This window comes from Eretmochelys imbricata, chromosome 3 (assembly GCF_965152235.1).
Source record: "Eretmochelys imbricata isolate rEreImb1 chromosome 3, rEreImb1.hap1, whole genome shotgun sequence".
NCBI classification, from domain to species: domain Eukaryota; kingdom Metazoa; phylum Chordata; order Testudines; family Cheloniidae; genus Eretmochelys; species Eretmochelys imbricata.
In genome coordinates this window covers 166,409,961-166,430,539 of record NC_135574.1, presented here as the reverse complement: position 1 = coordinate 166,430,539, position 20,579 = coordinate 166,409,961, and the positions used below count along the sequence as shown (strand labels likewise).

At 41.0% G+C, this 20,579-nt stretch overlaps 1 protein-coding gene across 1 annotated transcript; it reads left to right on the top strand.

The window, feature by feature from the left end:
- Nucleotides 1-4,688: 4,688 nt before the first annotated feature.
- Nucleotides 4,689-16,327, top strand: ATF3 (activating transcription factor 3). Its single transcript, XM_077813772.1, has 4 exons — nucleotides 4,689-5,022; nucleotides 9,844-10,087; nucleotides 11,434-11,541; nucleotides 13,068-16,327. Exons 2-4 carry the CDS (start codon nucleotides 9,848-9,850, stop codon nucleotides 13,263-13,265), a joined length of 546 nt encoding a protein of 181 aa, XP_077669898.1. The 5' UTR covers nucleotides 4,689-5,022; nucleotides 9,844-9,847; the 3' UTR covers nucleotides 13,266-16,327.
- Nucleotides 16,328-20,579: the final 4,252 nt, after the last annotated feature.

Here is a 20,579-nt window from a genome sequence, read left to right as displayed (position 1 = left end):
TTTTACTGCTAATAATACAAGTGGCAATAATCCCTTACTTATTACATGCTAACGTTCCCCCTGAGGTGTACATACACAAATCCCATTGACTTCAGTAGGACTGTATGTAACACATTGGCAGTGTTTGTGTTGCATGATCCTTTAAGAGATGTCTATACTGCATTGTAAACCCAGGTCTGTGGGACCCAGGTTTATGGACTTGGTTTTTCCAAGACTGCAATTGAGCATCCACACTGCATATAAACCTGGGCTTACAGTTACTGGACCCGGGTCTCACAGCAATGCTAATATGTTCATACTGCACCAGATACATCTTCTGATTCAGGTCTGCAGCTTGAGAAATGATTTGGACCAGAATCAAAGGACTCAGGCTTTGACCCATGCCCTTAGCAGGGGTCCTAGTGCTTGGGTCCTGAGTGCTTGCTGACCCAAGTCAGACTGATGTGCAGGGACGGAAGGGAGGCTTAGGCTCAAACCTGAATCAGAGCCAGGGCTTAATGTGCAGTGTAGACATAGCCTTCTTAATGGTTGTTACTGCTACTATTAGGAGTTACTACTTTCGGCCAAGCAGTAGAGATCTGTGATACAGAGAAAAATGGACCCAGGTTTATGCTGCTGACAACACATGCATAAGCATCTGAGGTGGGAATTTGATGCCAATACAAATGCAAGAGCAAATATAGGAATCTCATAATACAGCTTTGGAACAGAAATATACTGTATAGGAAAAATCATAGCAAAGTGATTGCTTGGCATGGAACTCTAGAATAGCTCTGCTGGCACAGTCAAAGAGCCCAGTTCTGTAATGGTTTTACATTGCTGTAAGTAACCCTGCTGAGTTCAACAAAGTTATTCCTCAGTTGCATGTGCAACTGAGAGGAAAATTAGGCCTGTTATGTTTATAGTAATATCAAATATTAACAGCAGTAAAACCACAAAGGACTCAGGAAACCAAATTTCACCTAAGAAGTCACTAAGCAGGACAGATACTTAGGAAAGTAAATGTTATATATTTATATTTCATGAGGCCTGTGATATTTACCAGAGGAAATCATAGGTAACCTCACTGCATAATGGAGTTACACCACTAGAAAACAAGTGAGAGATGAGAATTGGTCCCCTAGATTATATAGCTTTTCCCTGGCAGATATCCCACAGCTCCATAAATTTAGTAGAAGGGGGAATACAGAAAGCTTTTGCTGCAGGAATTTAAGCCTTATTGCTTAGTTATATTACTGGAGGCCATATTTTTACTTTACGGACATACCCACTGGAAATGAAGAGATGTGGGGACGGAGGAGGCAGGGTTTGGCCCAGAAGATGGTGAATGAAAGAATCCTTTTCTCTGTGCCAATTCAGGTTAGAGATTTTCTGAGAGTTCACAATAACAGAGCAGCAGGTTATTGTTCTTTGTAGAAATACCCAATGAGTAATACTGTAGGTGCTCTGGTGATCATATATTGCACCTAGATCAAGACACAGCCGTAATAATTAAAATTGACTTCATCTCACTAAAACTATTACTCTTTCAGTCAGATTCCTTCCTGCAGTTTCTGGTAACACTAGAGAGAGGAAATCTAAAACGACCAGGTGGAGATAGATAGAGAAGGTGGAAATTTTTTTTTTTGAAAAGTTGAAAAGTAAAACTACCAAAAGCCTTTAAGCCTCTTGTGTATCTATTGTTTGCTTTTACTTCCTGATATTCTTGATAGCTATATTCGTTTGTATTAAGTTGAATCTGGTCCCAATCCTACGTCCCTTGCTGAGGTCAATGGGAGTTTGACATCGATTGAAATGGGAGCAGAATGGGGCCCTGTATGTTAACAAAACTAAAGGTAAAACTCTGGTTTCATTTTTATTATAGTTTCATTTTCTTTCTTACTGAGGAATGTCATGTCATGACATTTTACAGTGGACTCATTTTAAAACATGCACGGTTGCTATTTCTATGTTTATTCTCAGGGGAGGAGCTCTCTCATATCAAGGATTTGGTAAATAACACACCTATTTTACTGTCAACAGCATTTTTCATATTAAACATAGTTCCTTGTCAATGATAATACTAGAAGTAATGAAGATACATGAAGCATAAGCATCTGTCTGATTACTACTATATTATATCTGTGAAACACTGTGATCATGAAGTAATTTTTAGTGACACTTAAAACAGGTTAACAATATTTATCTTTGTGAGGTGTTTCTAACCAATCTGAAAGATGAAGTAACGTATTTAACCTTTCTAATTGCCCCTATTTGTTTGTGTGACTTTGCTCTATTTAATTAAAAATGCTCCAAATAAATTTCCATGGATAATACAAGTAGTTAAATAACCCTGGATAGTTGCTAAAACTCTCTGTCTGTATTACAGAAAGCACCTGGTCATGGTTAATGTTGCAAAACAGCTTCCATTAATAACTCCCTGTTTCCACCTGCTCAGAACTTTCCATAACATTTACATTTTGGGATGAAATTCTCCATGTTTGCCTCTGCCTTTTTTTGTAAGTCTGAGCAAAGTCCTTCCAGCTGTTTTCGGATGTGGCATGAGTGAAGAAAATACCCCTTTGCTGTGTAAACAATTTAACGACAGGGCTACCCCAGAAAACGGAGCTGAAGTTTGTCATAGACAAGTCCCCACAGTCCCCATTAAAGAGTAATGTCTTTTTGCTTGGTGTCAGGATAATTGCTTTGGATTTACAAAGATAAAATCCTTTGAAGGGTGTGAGCTGGCTGAGATTTTTTTCCCAGTGTCTGTAGGTGTGTACTTAAAGAGAGGTGACCACTGTGTGAGTGCATAGTTAGGTAGTGTGCAGCAATCAGTGTTTTAGAACTTGCCAGGAGTCTAAAAACTGATCAGGTGTGGAATAAAGAACTTGCCGTTAGAATCTATAAACTGAACACACCACATAAGTGTTGAGCGAGGAACAAACTGTCCCTACACACCGCAAATATGATCTTCTAAACTGTGCAAGCCGGATTTTCTTTCTCTGTTCCCAACCCTTTCTCCTTAAAAAAAGTAGGAAATTAACAAAATGCCGTTGTTAATGAAGTGTTAAGTTTCTGAGATCAAGCATGCAAAAGTCATGACATTTCAAGATTTAAGGCTATTATCAGTGTTAGATTGTCCCAAATGCACATATATAGCCCCTTATTAAATTCAGACCTTAAAGTAGTACTCTTGCTTGTTAATGCATTGTATATATTTATTGATGTATATCATGATATGCATGTACACGCTCAGTACACAAAGTAGCTGAGTCAACATGGCTTGAGTGCCTGAGTTTGCAAGTGAAAGTTGTGTTCATGCTATTATTATATGTATTATGTAAGTATTATATTATGTTGTGTATATGTGTGTGTGTGTGTTTGTGAATACTGAAGCACATTAAACAGTCTGTCTCCCAGCTTTGTGTTGTGGCTGTTAGAATTTAATTCTTGTTGTTTAAGAAATTAGCATGATGTGAAATGAAAAAAAGGAAAACGTTCTCCTCCCCTTAAGTCCTCCTCCTCTGGCTTCGTCTGATATTGTTAGTTGCTTTGTTTAAGGAAAGATATTTTTAAGCTCCCTGATGTGTCAGCAAAGAGGTCTTTAATCTTTATGGGTAAAAATTAAAGTCAGCCCACGCAATTTGTACACTGAACGTTTAGGTGGCACCTGAAATTGGGGGAACTACATCTCAGTGACAGGGGGTCACATTTTCAGTTCTTTTGAAAACTTCATAATCCTTCAAACATTACCGTAAAACGGGCTTTGCCTTTATTACTAAAAAGCCCCACACACCTACGCACCCGATTCCTAGTAAAAGCCTGTAAATGTACGGAATTCCAAACAGCAGATCATGCCGAAAATATCTCAGGAAGCACATCTGCGCCGTACGGGGGAAAGAGAATGGGGAAGTGATTTTTCTCTAGAAATCTTCTCAATTTTCACCCGCGGATCGGACAGTTTTCTGAGGGGAGGCTTACGTTCCAAAGTGAATTCGGTTCTCTGTTAGAAATGCCCCTTTCCCATCCCCACATGCTACGGACAGACCCGTCCCCGCCTCTCATCCCGTTCGCTAGATCTCCAGCGGAGACGAACTCTTCGGAGAGCCACACCGGGGCGGGCTGTAGTATTTTTGTGGCAACGCGCGAGCCTCACGCTGTTCCCCTTGCACAGGGGCAGCCCGGTAAGGCTGACGCGCGTACACACACACACAATACCACACACACGGGGCTAGGGAGTCTCACACTGTTGCCTCCCAAAAGGGCCGGCACAGATGCCTGATGCACAGTTACACATTCTCCCCCCTACACAAACACACACAGGCTGATCTAAGGGGGGAGGGGGGATGATTTTCAAGCCGTTTAAATAGCTACAGAAAAACGACAAAGCCTTTCCTAAAAGGTCCCTTCAGCGAACCAGTTCTGCCCCCTCAGTCCACCGCCGCCCCCCGATCCGTTACTGCCCATCCCCGTTGCAGCAGGATGCCAGCGATCTGGAGTCATGCAGCTGGCTTGGGCACCATTGGCTCATGAGGCTGACACGCAGCTGCAGGAGTTCACATCTGGCGGCTAGCCCAGGCGGCTGCAGTCCTGTTATGGAGCGTGTGTGCAGGCGAGCCAGCTCCCTTGCTCCTCCTCCTGGTGGGGACGGGGGGAGCCTTGCATCACCGCCCCCTGCTCGCTGCGCCCCCCCTTCCTTCGCTCTCTCGGCGAAGCTATTAATAGCATGACATCAGCCCAGGACTCGCCGCCAGAGTAAATACCAGCGCTGCCCACTCGCCTATATAAGGAGGGTGATGCAACCTCTCGCCGAGCCAGAGATTCAGACACACACCGGGAAGCAGCCGCCGCCGCCGGCGCTCTCCAAGCGGCAAACTCGGAACTGCCCGGCAGGGAGCCGCTCCAGCCAGAGCGCCCGGCAGGGAGCCGCGCAGACCGAGCGAGCCGCCCCGCTGCTCCCCGGCGCTGCCTCGCTCCTGCTCGGTCCCACTCCGCCTCTCCCAGCCGCGGCCAGGCAGCGTGAGAAGCGGCGGGGGAAAGGTGAGTGAGTTTGGAAAGGGGCGCGGCGGGGGGGGGGGGAGCCGGGGACTCGGCTCGCCGCGGGGGAGGCAGGACTTTGCTAAGGAACTTGACAGTGGCGAGGAAAGCCGGGGCGGGGGGAGGGGGGGACACCCTCCTCTTCGCCTCGCTCGCTGGGCTGGGCTGGGCAGTTCGCGGAGCACGCAACTGAAAGCAAAAGTGCGCTCGGGAGAGCGAAGTTTTTGACTCCGGCTGGGGCCCCGCACAAGAAAAAAGCCCCCCTCCACGCCCCGCCACCCCCATTTCTCCCGCTTCGGCGTCTCTGACACGCGCCCGAGACATCCCCCCGGTTGACACGCTCCGCAGCCCGCTGGGACGGGGCGATCGCTGCTCGCCCGAGCCACCGCCGCTTCGGCTTCACCCGGGGCGCTCAGCCGCGCGTCTGACCCGCCGGGCGCTTTCTCGCTGGGGCCAGGGGCGCCGCTTCGCTGGGGGGGGGGGCGGGGGGCTGCGCATCTGCCCCCCACCCCTTCCCCCGCGAGACCGGGTTTCTCCCCTTTGGGCGGCCCAGGTCGGTTTAGTGCCCGATTCATTCCTTTCTCTGGGGCTGGGGGTAGCGGCCGAGCCCACAGGGCGGCGCATTGCTCGGCAGCGGGGAGCGCGGCTCTCCCGTGCCGCGGCGCGCCCGGCGCCCGCAAGCTACGGCCCAGGTTGTGCTGCGATACAGTCGTTTAGACTAGAGAGAAAAGTTAGTAACCAAGAGCTCAGGGCACCTTCTGTTAAGGGGGGTCACCCAGCAATGGCTGTGTCTGTTGAGCCTGGGCTGGGCTACACAGAAGTGTTGTAAGGTCCCAGGTGGAGCTATTCTCCTTTATGTTATTTTGGGGGAAATATTGACCTCTTTGGATGATTTGATTAGGGGACACACAGACGAGAAGTAATATCATCCTGCAAGGTGGGGAATAATTAGATAACAATAGTCTCTTCCCCCCCCTCTCCGATGACTGACATGAACAAGATCAGTTGCTGACCTGTTGCCTAACTGAGCAGGGTTGAGTGACGACGCAACAGAAAAACTGTTACACAGAACGAGTTTCCTGTGTGAAATCGATTTTCTTGGTAGCAACAACAGCAGAGAAGTTCGAAGCCAGCAGATGCGGAGGCAGAAATGATAAGGGATATCAGAATCCTAAAGGTCAATTTGAGTGCGCAGAGGTTGTGAACTATAATTGCTCTTAATGCCGTTTCAGATTAACCTGTATGGCTCACAGGGTTTATTGCGTCAGCAGCAGAGGGAAATGAATTCATCTAAGGAAATACAATTAAATCATTCATCTGCAGTTAAATTAAAGGAAAACTAGGAGTGAGGGTGACCTGAAGTGTTCATTTTTAATATTCGCATTAAACTGAAAGACACTTTAAATAACATAAAGGCTGAGTTTGGACTTTGGAATGGAGAATGTGCCCTGACACATAAAATGTCAGAATGTGAGAGGTGAAAACTAAAAGTGGTGAGAAAAATACCATTACACAAACTGTGGAATGGGATCTTCATCAGGAAACGTACTGTTTTTTCTTGATCATAAGCTTCTGATGGAGTAGCTTGCTCTTGTGTCAGAGATGAATTGAGCCTCTGTGGTGCTATTCTGTGAGGTGTTCAGCACCTCCAATTCCCAATGACTTCAATGGGAGATGAAGGTGTTCAGCACCTCACCAGATTGGGATCCATGCAGTTGTATGGAACTGTAGTTAAACAAAAAGGTCTAGATGTGATTGTTTTCTTGGGCTAATTATAGAACAAGCCAAAGTGTGTTAGGTGCTTTACAGAGTAAACCAGGCCCTTGCCCCAAATAACTTACAGCCTAAGATAATGTACAGACAGATGACTAGAAAAAAGGGAGGCAAAACAAGTTTTTAACTCTTATTATACTAGTGTAATATAGGAAGTTGTATGTTTCATCTTGAAGAAAAAATGTTTTTGAACAGAAGAAAATACCAACATTTCAATTTTATGTTGCTTTATCAAGTGTACAAAAGGTATCTATCTAGCACTCTCCGTACCTCTGTTGTAGTTCTGATTTATAATTATTTGTATTATCATAGCGTCTGGAGCCCCAGGCATGGAGCAGGACTCCACTGTGCTAGGCACTGTACAAACCAGAACAAAAAGACAGTCCCTGACCCAAAGAGTTTCAAAATTGGTTACAAAAAACAAGCGGAAACTAGCAGCAAACCCCACTAAAGCAAAACTGACCCAAAACGGTACTCCCACAAACCTACCCACTCACAGACCTCAGCCCCTTCGAACACTTCTCTTTCCTAAAGCCTGAGTAAGTAGAGATGCTTTCCAGCCCGTTTTGAAGGTCAACAGACTTGGGTTATTTCAGACCAAGGGGAGCTGCAAGTTCTAAAGTCAAGGGTGCCCATAGAGAACACTTCCCCATCACTCTGAAATCAAGGAGACACCAGTAAAAGCAAATAGGGTTATCAAAGGGATTTTAGCAGAATTTCGTTAGTGCTAGTGGATATTTGAAAATAACTCCTTAAATTACTAATAGAAATCCAGCATGGACAATATTTCTTAAGATATTTTCCGTGAAAGCTCTGAACATTCTTGGTTTCTTTTGGTGGTAATGCTGATTTTAATTAAAAGTTTATCCACTTATTTTTTAAGAAAAACAGACCTACCACCAGCACTGAAAATTTATTAGCACAATTAATTATTTGGGGTGGGCTGGAGAAATGGCTTTGTTTAGATCTCTGATTGGAGTGAATTAAACAGAATTACCCATATAGAATTAAGCTATCACCATGAGCAAAAACAATAGTGACAGCTAATGCACATGGCTAAGGCTTCCTCCATCCACAGACAATGATGGGTTCAATCCCATTGGAAAATAGAACCTATTTGAATGTGTTGGTGAAATGCTAAATGGTAAATGCTGTTGTTGGTTTGTCAGCTGGAAATCAGAGGGATGTTTCTAACTTGCTGGAGATGAGTATCCTCTAGCTCTCTGAGATTATAGGATTAATGGGTATCAATACTTAAGATGTGACTCATGAGCAGGGGCTTCCTGAAGTGAATAAATTTACATAAATTTCCCAAGGTCTGTTGGAATAACAAATAGTTCCAGGGAATTTTCCCTTCTTTAATAAATGACGGTGAAATCCTGGACTCGCTGAAATCAGTGGGAATTTTCCATTGACCTCAGTAGGGCCAGGATTTCATGTGGAGAATTTGGGAACTCCTCAGTTCTTCTAGTTTTATTGAAAATGAGAAAATTTTTGGAAAGCCTCCAAACCTGGGATTTGGTGGCCAGGGCAAGGGAATTCTACATATTGGTAGTTCACTAACCTTAGGATTTTGTATTTACCCTTTTCAAATATTTAGCTCTGGCCCGGATTCTGCTCTCAATTATCCAGTGTAAATCTAGAGTAAATTTCTGGATAACTGAGAGAGGAATCTGGCCTTTTGCTAGAGTACATAATCTTCAACCACACCCAAAACTGCAAAGTTATAGCACTGACATAAAGGTGAGTGCACAAATCTAGGCTGACTACATAGAGCCTTCACTTACGTACAGAGATGCCCTGAGGCAGTTGTCTACTTATTTGCTAGGGAGTTAATTGCAACTGATTTTACTATAATTACCAAAGGAATCAAGAACAGGTAATACTATAGTAACCCCATGACTACAAGATATACAGTTGACTGCATGCTGTGAGGAAGTAGAAAAAGCAAGATGGTAAAATAATCTGAATTTTATCCAATTTTTAAAAAATAAGGGTCAGATCCTCCACTGGTGTCAACTGGCATAGTTCCATTGAACTTAGTACAGCTACTGTACATCAATTTACAGTGATGGAGGATCTGGCCATAAATGTTTAATCATTTAAAATACCTTAATTTTAAGGGTCTGCAAGGGTACTTTCAGATTTCACAAGAGCAAAAGAATAAAATATACTTCACATTTTGCATTATTCCTTCCCTCCAACTCTACCTCTGGCTTGATACCTCTGAGCGTATATAGCTCTTTATGCTTGTGCCAACTTTTATTACAAACTGCTTTTCAGGAATTTATCTTTTGATCTGAACAACTGTGGACCAGGTTCTAATCTCGCTCAGTCACATCCATGTAAATCTAGGCATCCAGTGTAGTTACTTTGGATTTACACAGGTGTAACTGAAGCCAGGATCTATCCCATTCTTTCCAAGCTCGAATATAGAGGTACAGCTCTTAGTATGAGAGAACCATTAATTTTGTCTTTTTACAATTTTAAAATTTAAAACCTCTTCAATTGCCATTTTCCTTCTACGGGTCCTTCTCCTTTCCTCCCTCACACCCCAATATTATTGTCACACAGCCTGCCATGCTTGAAGGATTCACAATGCCATTTTACTTTGCAGAAAGATCCTGAAAATGGACTTGCATAATGAGATAGAATCTAAAAAACATACATCCATTTAAAAATTGATTAAATATAGATGCATTCACTTAGGACCTGAGCCTACACTGCTTGATTTCAATGGAAGTTTGAATTGCTCAAGGAATGCATGATCACTCCTTATAAAGTAGACAGTAACTGTTCTCTTGCAACCATCGTGAACTACAGTGTCAACTCACACACCTTTCCATGAGACTCTAAAATCTATAAATGTGTGTGTATACATATACACTATTTATGTGTATAAATAGTGTAAGAATGTCACCTCAACCTATGCAAAAAATATGCAGGGATTGGTTCATAGTTATGGAAAATGCAGCTCTCTTCTGTCAAATCTGTTTGGCTTTTTAAGATTATTGAAAGACTATTCAATGTTTTTATTTTGTTCCTTTTCAGCAAAATGATGCTCCAAAACCCAAGCCAGGTATCTGCATCAGAAGTCAGCGCCTCCGCAATTGTTCCCTGTTTGTCTCCTACAGCATCACTGGGGTTTGAGGATTTCACAAATCTAACCCCACTGGTGAAGGAAGAATTGAGATTTGCCATCCAAAATAAGTGCCTATCCCACAGGATGTCTTCCACACTGGATACAGTGACAGTGTTGGAAAGACCTGTTGAAATGTCTGTTCTGAAAGCAGAGGTATTTTTCCTTCGATGATAATTCTGTTTGATTAGTGTTCTGATTTAATGGACCACTAAATATACCAACGACCAAGAATGATATAAACTCAAACACAGGCAGTCCTCAGGGGACTAAATCTGTTCCTGTGTTCAGTGCTCTAGTGTTTCTTTATTTCTGTTTTCTTTACGTGCTACTGTGAAACACGATTTCACTTTTCATTTCAGTTAGGGCCAGTTTATTTTTAGCCTGACACAAGTAATAACTTCCCTTATTAATGGAAGGGAGTATCTCTAGAGGCTACTCTGGATCTGGCTTCACTACTGACTTGCTGTAGGGCCTGGAGCAAGTCACTGCAATTTAACCTTGATTTAGTTAGTTGAGGTCATCTGCAGGTGGGAGGTAAAGGGTTGACTTTCCTCAGCTCGCTACAGCGAAGTAAAATCAACCACTAGGATTTTATATCAAGGTCACTATCTCAATATAAAAAGACACCTTTTATTGTGGTGAAGACATAGCTTAAGTTTGGTCAGTAGCTGTGAATTGGTTGTAAACCAGTTTTCTGGTTGTGAACCTACCAGCTGGCCAAAAGGAAAGCACTAAGCTGTATAATAAGCTGTATAATTCTTCCTCTTCTGAAGAAACTAGCTGTGCCATTCCCAGCCTCGTGGGGGGCCAGATTGTGAACTCATGCACATTGGTATAAGTTTGAGTAACTCCACTGAAATCTATGGAGTTATACCAGTGTAAAATCCAAGTGAGATGAGACTCTGGTCCGTAGGGCCAAAGTTACTTTGGGTTTACACTGGAGTAACTGAGAGCAGAATTGAGTGCAAAGAGTGGAACTTTTTGTGAATTCCATACACAACCATTGATCCCCACTCCACACTCCTATTGGCGTCAGAGGGCGTTCAATGTGTAAAGATGGCTGGGTTGAGTACAGCTAGTAGATCTTAGACACTGGCATAGTACTCTGCTATCCAACCACCAGACTAGGGGCCTGATTCTACACATCATTATTACTCAGACAAAACTCCTCCTGACTTCAGGGAATTAAACATTAGTCAGTAGAATAAAATCTGAATATATTTTTAATTTAAAAATGTTGGCTTAAATAAATCATCAGAATGTGACACATAGAGGACCTCATTCTGATCTGTTACACCAGGTTTACAATGATGACCTCAGAGGAGTTACTCCTGATTTACACTGTTGTGAGATCAGAAGCATACCTCTAGGGTGTCTGATGCTCTGTCTTGGTCACAAACATATTAGTGCTACCATTATTTTAAAAGTCGGCAATTATCAACATGATTATTCTGCATTTACTGCATCATGCTGAGTATGTGCATCTTGAATCTTGCTAGTTTTCACCCCAAGAAGATGAAAGGAAAAAGAGAAGAAGGGAAAGGAACAAAATTGCAGCTGCAAAATGCCGCAACAAAAAGAAGGAGAAAACAGAATGTTTGCAGAAAGTAAGTTACTGACTTTGACTGTTCTCACCCTATTTCCTCTTTCCATTATTTGGAACAATAATGTTCCATTATTTGGACAATGTCTTCGGGCTAAAGGTCAGGACTGGGACTCAGGAGATGTGGACTCTGTTCCTGTCTCTGCTACAGGCTTCCTGTGTGATCTTGGACAAGTCATTTACCCTCTTTTCCCCAACTGTAAAGTGGAGATATTTAGCCACCTCACTTGAGTGTTGGAAAGCTGAATTCACCAATGGGTTAAATTCATCTTTGTGAAGCAGACTGGCACAAGGCCTGTGCAAAATCTTAGGGCACTGGGGTAAATTTCACCCAAATGCCTTTAGATCAAATTTGATTAACAATGAAAGATAGATGAAAAATAACTGTGGAAGGAGAAGAAAAAATTGTTGCAATTTTAGTGAGTGATAATGTTATATATGTGGATAATACTAATCTGAAAATGTAAATGGAACACATGAGGAATTAAAATTACATTTCACATAATGTACATTATAGATTCTAATAAGTTATGCTTACTCCATGCACCAAAACTTGATTTCTCTATGAAATGGCTCTCCAGTTAAAAATGATCACTGATGTAGCAGCTTAACAAATTAAAGCTGCATCTCATTTGGTTTATAATTAACACTTCTGATTGAACTTTTCAGAGAAGTAACTTTTACAAATCACAAGCTTATGTACTATTACTATTACTTATTGATACCATAAGCTTATGCCACTGCAAAACAGTAATGATGTCATAAGAGTCCTATAGACAAGAGCATTTACACATGGTAGCACAGAGGACACAAGAATAGGCACAAAGTATCCCTTACGGTTCTAATGTCTGTCTCCATTAGCAAGTTTGTGATTAGAAGCGTTTAGTATTTAGTGCATTAAGAGTACTAAACAGTCTCTCAAAGGCCCCATATCTGTGACTGTCTCTTCAGAAAAGCGTGGGGAGCCCATTAACATCACTCCTTGTGTTGGTCAGAGCGGCTTATCAGAGAAAAGCAGGGTGCCGCTTCTTATCATCCTACCCCAAAATGAACGCTCTGCCTCCCCATGCTCTAAGTCCCTCATGGCCTGGGAACAAGGAACCAGGCTAGAATCAAGGATTCAGATCCTGGGGTGCAGCTCACTGGAACTTCCACTTGGCCGTTGGACTGGCCGAGTGAGTTCATAATGGCTCTGTGTGTGTGTGTGTGTGTGTGTGTGTGTGTGGTGGCAAGTAAGCTTCCTTTTGGCCAAAGCAATGTTTGGCAGGTAGCTCTATTGAATTTGGCTTTGTGACCACTGTCATATTTCTTTAAAGGGCAAAGAGGGCCATTGTCTGAATCTGTTCTCTAGACCATTATATACTGGTGAGGTACAGCTGCATAATTATGACTAATTGAGAAGCAGGTAGTTTCTTTCCAACCCAGCCATCATGCTTTGCTACCAATAAAGGGTGGCAACCATCACAAAAACATTATGGTTAACTATGTAAAATACTCACTGAAATACTTATGTCTGTGCTCTGTGGCTAGGAATCAGAAAAGTTGGAAACTATCAACGCAGAACTAAAGGCCCAGATTGAAGAGCTAAAGAACGAGAAGCAACATTTGATATACATGCTCAATCTCCACAGGCCCACTTGCATAGTTCGAGCACAGAACGGGAGGACACCTGAGGATGAAAGAAACCTCTTTATTCAACAGATCAAAGAAGGAACATTGCAGGGTTAAGGCAAACCAAGAGTTCTCATAGTGCATCTTTACACCAAAAAAACAGAAACCATGGAGGATTTGACTCTGTGTATCTGTAGGATCCTTTTAGTCTAGAACCATTAGGCAGGGGAGATTGCTTTGTTAAGCAGGAAGGATCATATTGGCTTAGCTGTGATTCTTCCTCTCCAAAGATTTGGTCTCGATCAAGTCAGAGTCCTCTGCCTCAACTCTAGGTTTTAGTACTTGTCATACTTGCTGTTCCTAGAAGCTACAGACAACAGCTCCGGAAGTTTTAGGTCTCTGCTAGTGTACAGTGCCTGCACTCATGATGTTTGTGTTAGAACACTATGACTTCCAGTGATGCACATTGTACCGACAGCTGTGCTGGATGGACACTATCTTTCCTTGTTGCTGGTAGGGAAAGCACACTCAGAGTGTTTTTAAAGTGTTGCAGTTTCCAGAATGATGCTTTCTGGCAGAATGTGTTGCTATGTGATGGGACTGTAGTCTAACGTAATGCTGCAAAGACTTTAGTTTCAAACTAAACATTGTACTTTTTTTTTTTTCTTCACAACACTTGTGTGGATTTTTTTATGACTCAGCAGCAGATTCTGAGAAATCTGATAGTTGTGACAAGTGTCAGTTTCGTGCCAGATGTCCATGTAACTAAGTTTGCAATTACTGAACTGGAACGTCCCTCACTGTTCTTCAGGAATTGCAATTTTGCCATGAAAAATAGGAAAGCACCTTGGCCTTTGCGCACCCAAAGTATAATATCTCATATGTGTGGTATTTCAAAGAACTTTATGGAAACAAAATTACAGTAAAAATAGACTTGAAAAATATAATGATTCCCGGATGTCTTAGGTTCTGAGCATGCAATCTTTATTCAGGCAAAACTCCCATTTATCATTCATTCTGGGTGAAATTCACCCCTGTGCAGAGGGCAGGTGCAAAGGCTATACATCATGTAAGCCCTATTTTGACGCTATAACTGTAATTTAAATAATGCATCCACCTTGTGCTGGCCCTCTGCACATGGGTGAATTGCACTTTTTGGGAAGAGGGAACTAACCAGGAAGGGACTTCAATAAGACTTTTGCTTGAATAAGGACTGCAGGATTGAACCCCAAGTTTGTGAATCTCAGAAAATAGAAATGGAAAAGACTTACTACATTAGATCACATAGGGGCTGATTATGCACACCTTTACTCAAATTAGCAATCCTGTTCACACAAGTAGTCCCACAGGTAGCTCTTACTCATGTGACCAACAGTTTGAAGTCTCTCACCCTGTCAGGATTATTTCTTATTGCCAGATTTATACAGGGGAAAGAATTCTGATTGTAGTAATTTTCTTTCACATTTGAGTGGTAACTGCAGCCAACCAAAATGCTATTTAGAATCCAAGAATAGCCTAGAACTTGGTGATGTAGTGAGTAACTATTTTTTACTTTTTTAAAAATCTAACCTGAGATGTTTTGAACTATTAGTTGAGCTGCTGGACTAAAGAGCTAGAGTTATGAGTGTTTGTTTAAATTCTGATGTTTCTGTGAAATCCTCAGATTGTTTAATCCTATTCAATATTATCATTACAGTTTTCTGTAAAAGAAAATATTATCCTTATTTATCACTAATATTCCTAAGAAGTTGAAATAATAAATATTGCAAACAAGACAAAACTGAAAACACAAGTGTTGTACTGTTTTTTTATTTTTACTTTTTGGTGTCTAATATTATATATTTCTAAACTTCAACGCTTCTATTTGGGACACCACTTTTAAAAAGTATTAAGTGCCTGATCCTTGCCTCTCATGAGGTGTTGATCATCTTGCAGGATTGGGTTCAGAGAGTTCATATCTCAATCAATGGTGTCTAATTGCTTAATAATGCATTTTAAATGAAGTAAACCATAAGAATGGAGCTTACAGTACATAATATTTTACACCAGTTCTGCAGTGTTAAATACAATTTCAAATTAAAGGCTAAACCAATAGATACCTCAACCATCAGCTTCTTACTTTGCAAGCCCCAGATGGGTAAAACAGATATCATACCAGATCCTTTTTTTATTTTTATATTCTGCAACAGAACTTCTTAATACACTTTCCTAAGATCTGGATATTGTAATGTCCTATATTGTAATGTCCTATATCATGTTTCAAATATGTACTTCAAGTACCTGAAAGGTGAATGTATAAAATACAACATATTGGGCCACGTTCAGTCCTGGGGACCAAGTCTCTCATTGCATATTATTTGGAACTTCCAATGACTTCAATGAGAGTTTCTCAGATCCTGTGGCTGGAGAACAGAGCCCCCTCATGCAACTCCACTGGCTTAACTGGAGTTACACAATGGATAAATTTGGCCCATTGTTTGTCTGACACAGGAAATACATAGAATGTGTTTCAATAACCTTGTCAAATGAATTTTCGTTAGCATTTGACTTCTGTAATATAGAAGCAGTAGATCTAGGCATAATCCAGATACAAACTCCTTGGCTTTGTCCTTTGTGCATCAAATATCAGCAAAGGCTAAATAAAAAAAAGTTTGTCACTTATGCTGTTATGAGGTATTAGTATAGGGACTGGCTTCATTTACTGTTCAATATAATCACAAAATTTGTCTCTTCTTTAGGAATTTTGTACAGTTGCTCTTAACTGTATTATGGTGACGCAGGCGTCCTGCATTTGCTGCTTGAGTTAAACATAAATGTTATTTACTAGCATGCCAAATGTTAATGTGGTATCACTACTTTTGTCAGAAGATATTCTGCTTTTATGTCTAACTCTTTGGTCATAGCTGCTTTGCACTGTGTGTGTGTGTGTGTGTGTGTGTGTGTGTGTGTATGCATCCATGTGTATGTGCAAGTATAATTCATAAGTTATGGTACTGAAGTTAATTTGAATATACCCAAGAAAGCAATGTCTACAAAAATGTCTAGACATGAGGAATGCATTGCATGGGTTTAGTAAATGTCTACTTTATTCAGGAGAATCTTTAAAACAGCATTAAAAGCAATTTGTTTTCTATTCTGAAGGTTATGTTTTGATACTTTAATAAAAAATAATTAATATACATTTGCTCATGTGTGACTTCATTCTAAGATTCATTCAAAGTCTGGAAACAATTTCTTTTCTTAGAAGAACAATAAGCTATTTTAAAAAATGTTTTCTAGGTTTACAACAATAAGTTTTTGGAAGTTGAAACTGGCATGGTTTACTGAACTCTGTATTCCTCCAGGTATACACACTGTTTTGTTATTGTAGGATTACCCAGGAATGCTAGGCTGCTGGTTTTATACATAGCATAGTAGTTGCATCATGGGACTCGTAGCCAGAACTTATATGCTGTGAGGTGTTGGGCAAGTCACTTTAGCTCTCCATGGCTCAGTTTACTCATCTGCCAAATTGGGATCATTCATATGTTAGAGGGCTGCTATAGATCTTCATATTTATAGATTGCTTTAGGATGATAAAATGGAATGTGCTATATAAGTGCAAACTGTTAAACTGCAGGTTGAGGATTTGGGGATTTTGTTGTTGGTTGTTTATTTGGGAAAACATTAAGAATCATGGCTAAAATATGCAAGCTTGTATATTCAGAACTGAGCACCTACATCCATACTATAGTTTCTAAATGAAAGTGTCCTGGCACTTACTGGTGCTGACCAAAAATTTTAGCTTGATTACTTTGCAAATAAGCAAAACCCTCAACACAGTGGAAATTCCAGTAGATTGGAGTTATTTAAATATCAGTAGCCCCAGAATCCAGTAGACTAAGATCCATTGCAACATTCCAAAACCTAGTTGGCCAACTGAAACCAGCTTAAAATTTCAACTGGACTTTCTACTAGGAAAGACATTGGATAGATAAGTGGAATTTGTGGCTACCAATTTCAACAGCATTTCTTTTCTTTATAAATGGAACTTCCTTATCAATATATCCCTTTAAAAGACTTGCACCAGCCAACATGTATATATTCAGTCTCACCCATTTTCTTCTATCTGCTGTTATTTGGATTGCAATCATGCTTTAGCTAGAATGGTTTTGACTTCCTGTCTCATTTTATCTTTGGTAAATTTGTAAGCCACCTTCTTGCCTTCTGACTTACCTTCAACACAAACTATTAATCACAGGTTTGTTTTAAAAAGACTCATCAACAGACTAGACATTGCTGATGTTAATTGTATTTATATTATATATTTATTTTCAAACATATGATCTGAAAAAATCTAATTGTGTACATCACTAGTGTTTGTAACATTCTTATCACTATTACACTTGTTCTCCTTCCCCAATTCCCTCTGATAGTTTGTTACATCTGCTCCTTGTATTTTGTCTTAAATTAGGGCCTGATCATGCAATTATATCCATGCAGATCACATTGCAGAATGGGGGCTTTCCAAAAGTTTGATGGGGCTCACTATGACTAAGACCCACTAATGAGTGTATTTTGTTCTGTGTCTTTTCTATCCTCATAACCTATTTTTACACACTTTGCCCAAGAAAGCAAGTTCAACAACACTGGGATAAATAATCAGAACGTCAATTAAATTAATTAAAGGGGAGAAGCTCCCATAAACTGAATAAAAATAACCATTAATTCCATGTTTTAGAACAGATTAAGGGGCTATTTTAGACTTTAAGAGTATAGGTTGGCATTTTATAAGTTTGTAGCTTTACCTATTAAAATCTTAAAAGATCACAGATAGCAGATGTTCTGGTCTTGATGTTTTTGTAGAAGAAAGATCTTATAGATGGTTACAAAACTCATAGAAAGAAATCACGCACAAATGTAATTAGAGGAGGGAAAACACAATCTAAATTATGTTAAAATGAACAAAAGCAAAAAACAGAATAACTAGTTATGGTTATACTATGCTTTTTAAATGTTACTGATGGAGATCACCTAGTGGTGGTTAGCAGTAACTTCACATGCCATCTTCAAATCTTGTGAAATTGTTAAAAGGCGCACAATTAGGCACCTCTCTGTCCTTTTCTCTCCCCCCTCCTCCCGGAATCCTGTGAATATTTATGTATGTGTTTAACTTTATTACTGGGAGTAATCCCCAAATCAAAGGAATTACTTGTGAAAGTAAAGTTAAGCTAACGTACAAGTGTTTGCAGGACTGGGCCCTGAGATTGCAGTTGACAATGTGGACTGTGGACTTGCTGCTACATTTCTCTTATTTTACGCAGCAGGTGGCAAGAGCTTGCAACTGACATTCACTAATACTGTCAAACACAGTTCAGTAGAAAGGACCATATTACTAGCATTGGCCTCAATTCTGCAAATGCCTGACTTCAATGGAACTCAGATGTGGATTGGAGTGCAGCTCCCCCTGGTACCGTGCTCTCCCTGGCTTGTGTAAACAGTGCTCTCCCATTGCACCCACTCCTCCTTGGCTGGTGTAGTGAGAGATCTTCATCCTATTTAAATCTACTTTAACCTAATCAGAACTGAGGCACAGAGAGAGTAAGTGACTTGCTCCATGTCACAAAGAAATCCAGAAAGCCAGTGGTGGATTTAATAGCAGAACCCTGAAGTCTTAACTCCCAGTCCCAGTATTGCCAACTCTTGTGATTTTATCACGAGTGTTCTTCTTAAAGCTCCAGATCCTACAGGCATGCAATTAGGTGAGCATCTCAGTGCTCATGGTTGCAGAGAAAAGCTTGACAATGTGACCAGAGTTATCATAAAGGCTTAGAAACGACAAGACAAATAAAATGAACCCAAAATATATTATATTTTTAAAATTTCATTATTTGTAAGTAAATCTCATGATTTTTTGGGCCTTACTCATGATTTTAGAGTGCTTGGGGCTGTCCATGCTGCATTTCCTGCTCTAACAAGCAGGCACTCTATGCTCTTTCTTGAATGACACATCCTAAGGATGCTGCTGTTAGAAAAATCAGTTATCAGTGGAGATTCTGAAAGTGTCTAAAGACTAGACTTCACAGCTAATAGTGAGGGGGGGAAAGTTGGGTGTTGTCAAAGATTTATACTTGTTTTTAAAGTAACATGCAAACATCATGCTGCTCTCTGCACCAACAGCAGTGAGAAAAGTTATTTCATTGTACATTTATCTTAGTAGTTATTTTTATCTTATTTCCCATAGCAGCATTCAGTTGCATTCTTGAGCCTCCTGTCTCTTTGTGCACTGACCCTCCGCTTCACTTCACTTTAGAGATTGTTACTTGAATGAACAGAATGTTTCAGTGTTTGCTTATGACCATCCCATCCCATCATGTTTAGAAGCCATTCCACAGGAAGTTTAAACAACATTAAGGTTGCATAATTAAGCATTCAAAAGTCAGGAAATGTCAATGATTAAGTTGCAAGCAGAAGCTTAACCTTGCCCCCCTCTGTATATCCCAAACAATAGTTTTTAGTTACATGATCACTTATTATTTCTCAAATAATACAATAATTACACCACCTATACACATATGCAGTATCTTGTAGACTTTTGTACTTCTCCATATGCCACACTAACGAAGCCCATGAAAATATATATATTCACACAAGATGTGAAGCAAATAAGGCAAGGGCTTCTTACAAGAAGCAACTCATTGTCATGATATAAGGAATCAAAGACATTCTTACACGGGAGACATTTCGAAAAGAAAACTACAACTACAGACACAAACAGGCTTCCACGTAACCTGTGTTCCAGCTTTGTCTCCCTTGTTTACCAGGCACCACACCTCGTTGGAAACTGTATAGCATAGAGACATCTCATGGTTGAATAATATATTGCAAGTTAACATATCACTGTACGTACTGTGGAGGTCATGCATACAACCCCAGGGGGATGGAGGAAAGGAGGGACTGCAGAGGTTAGTGCATTCAGTTCCTGCAAGCTCTTTGTGTGGCTCTTAACTGATTCCCCTCCAGCTGAGCCAAAAGCTATATCGATGTACTCCAGAGGAGACATATCCAGCCCTCCTTGGCCAGGATAACCTCGCTGTGATAGAGGTTGTTGAATGGGGATTGGAGATAGAAGATGAGGATGTGAAAAAAGTCCTTCCTAACAATGAACTAAACTAAACATACGTCTCTCCAGCAAATGAACGTTCAATTCCCTTGCAAAAAAAGCAGTTCCTTCTCTTCAGTTCCTCCTTCACTCTTCCTCTTCTCCCCTCTCCGCACTGCAGCCAAACCCTCAAGTTCTCCCTACCACTTCCACAGTATCAGAAGGAGCAGCTTTAAGCATAGGCTACGTAAATGGATGTCTATAGCACCAGGTCTAAAGGGGCACTGGATCACCACTGGAATAGCCACAGCCAGACCATCAGGACAGTTCTGAACATATCTGTCTGTGGA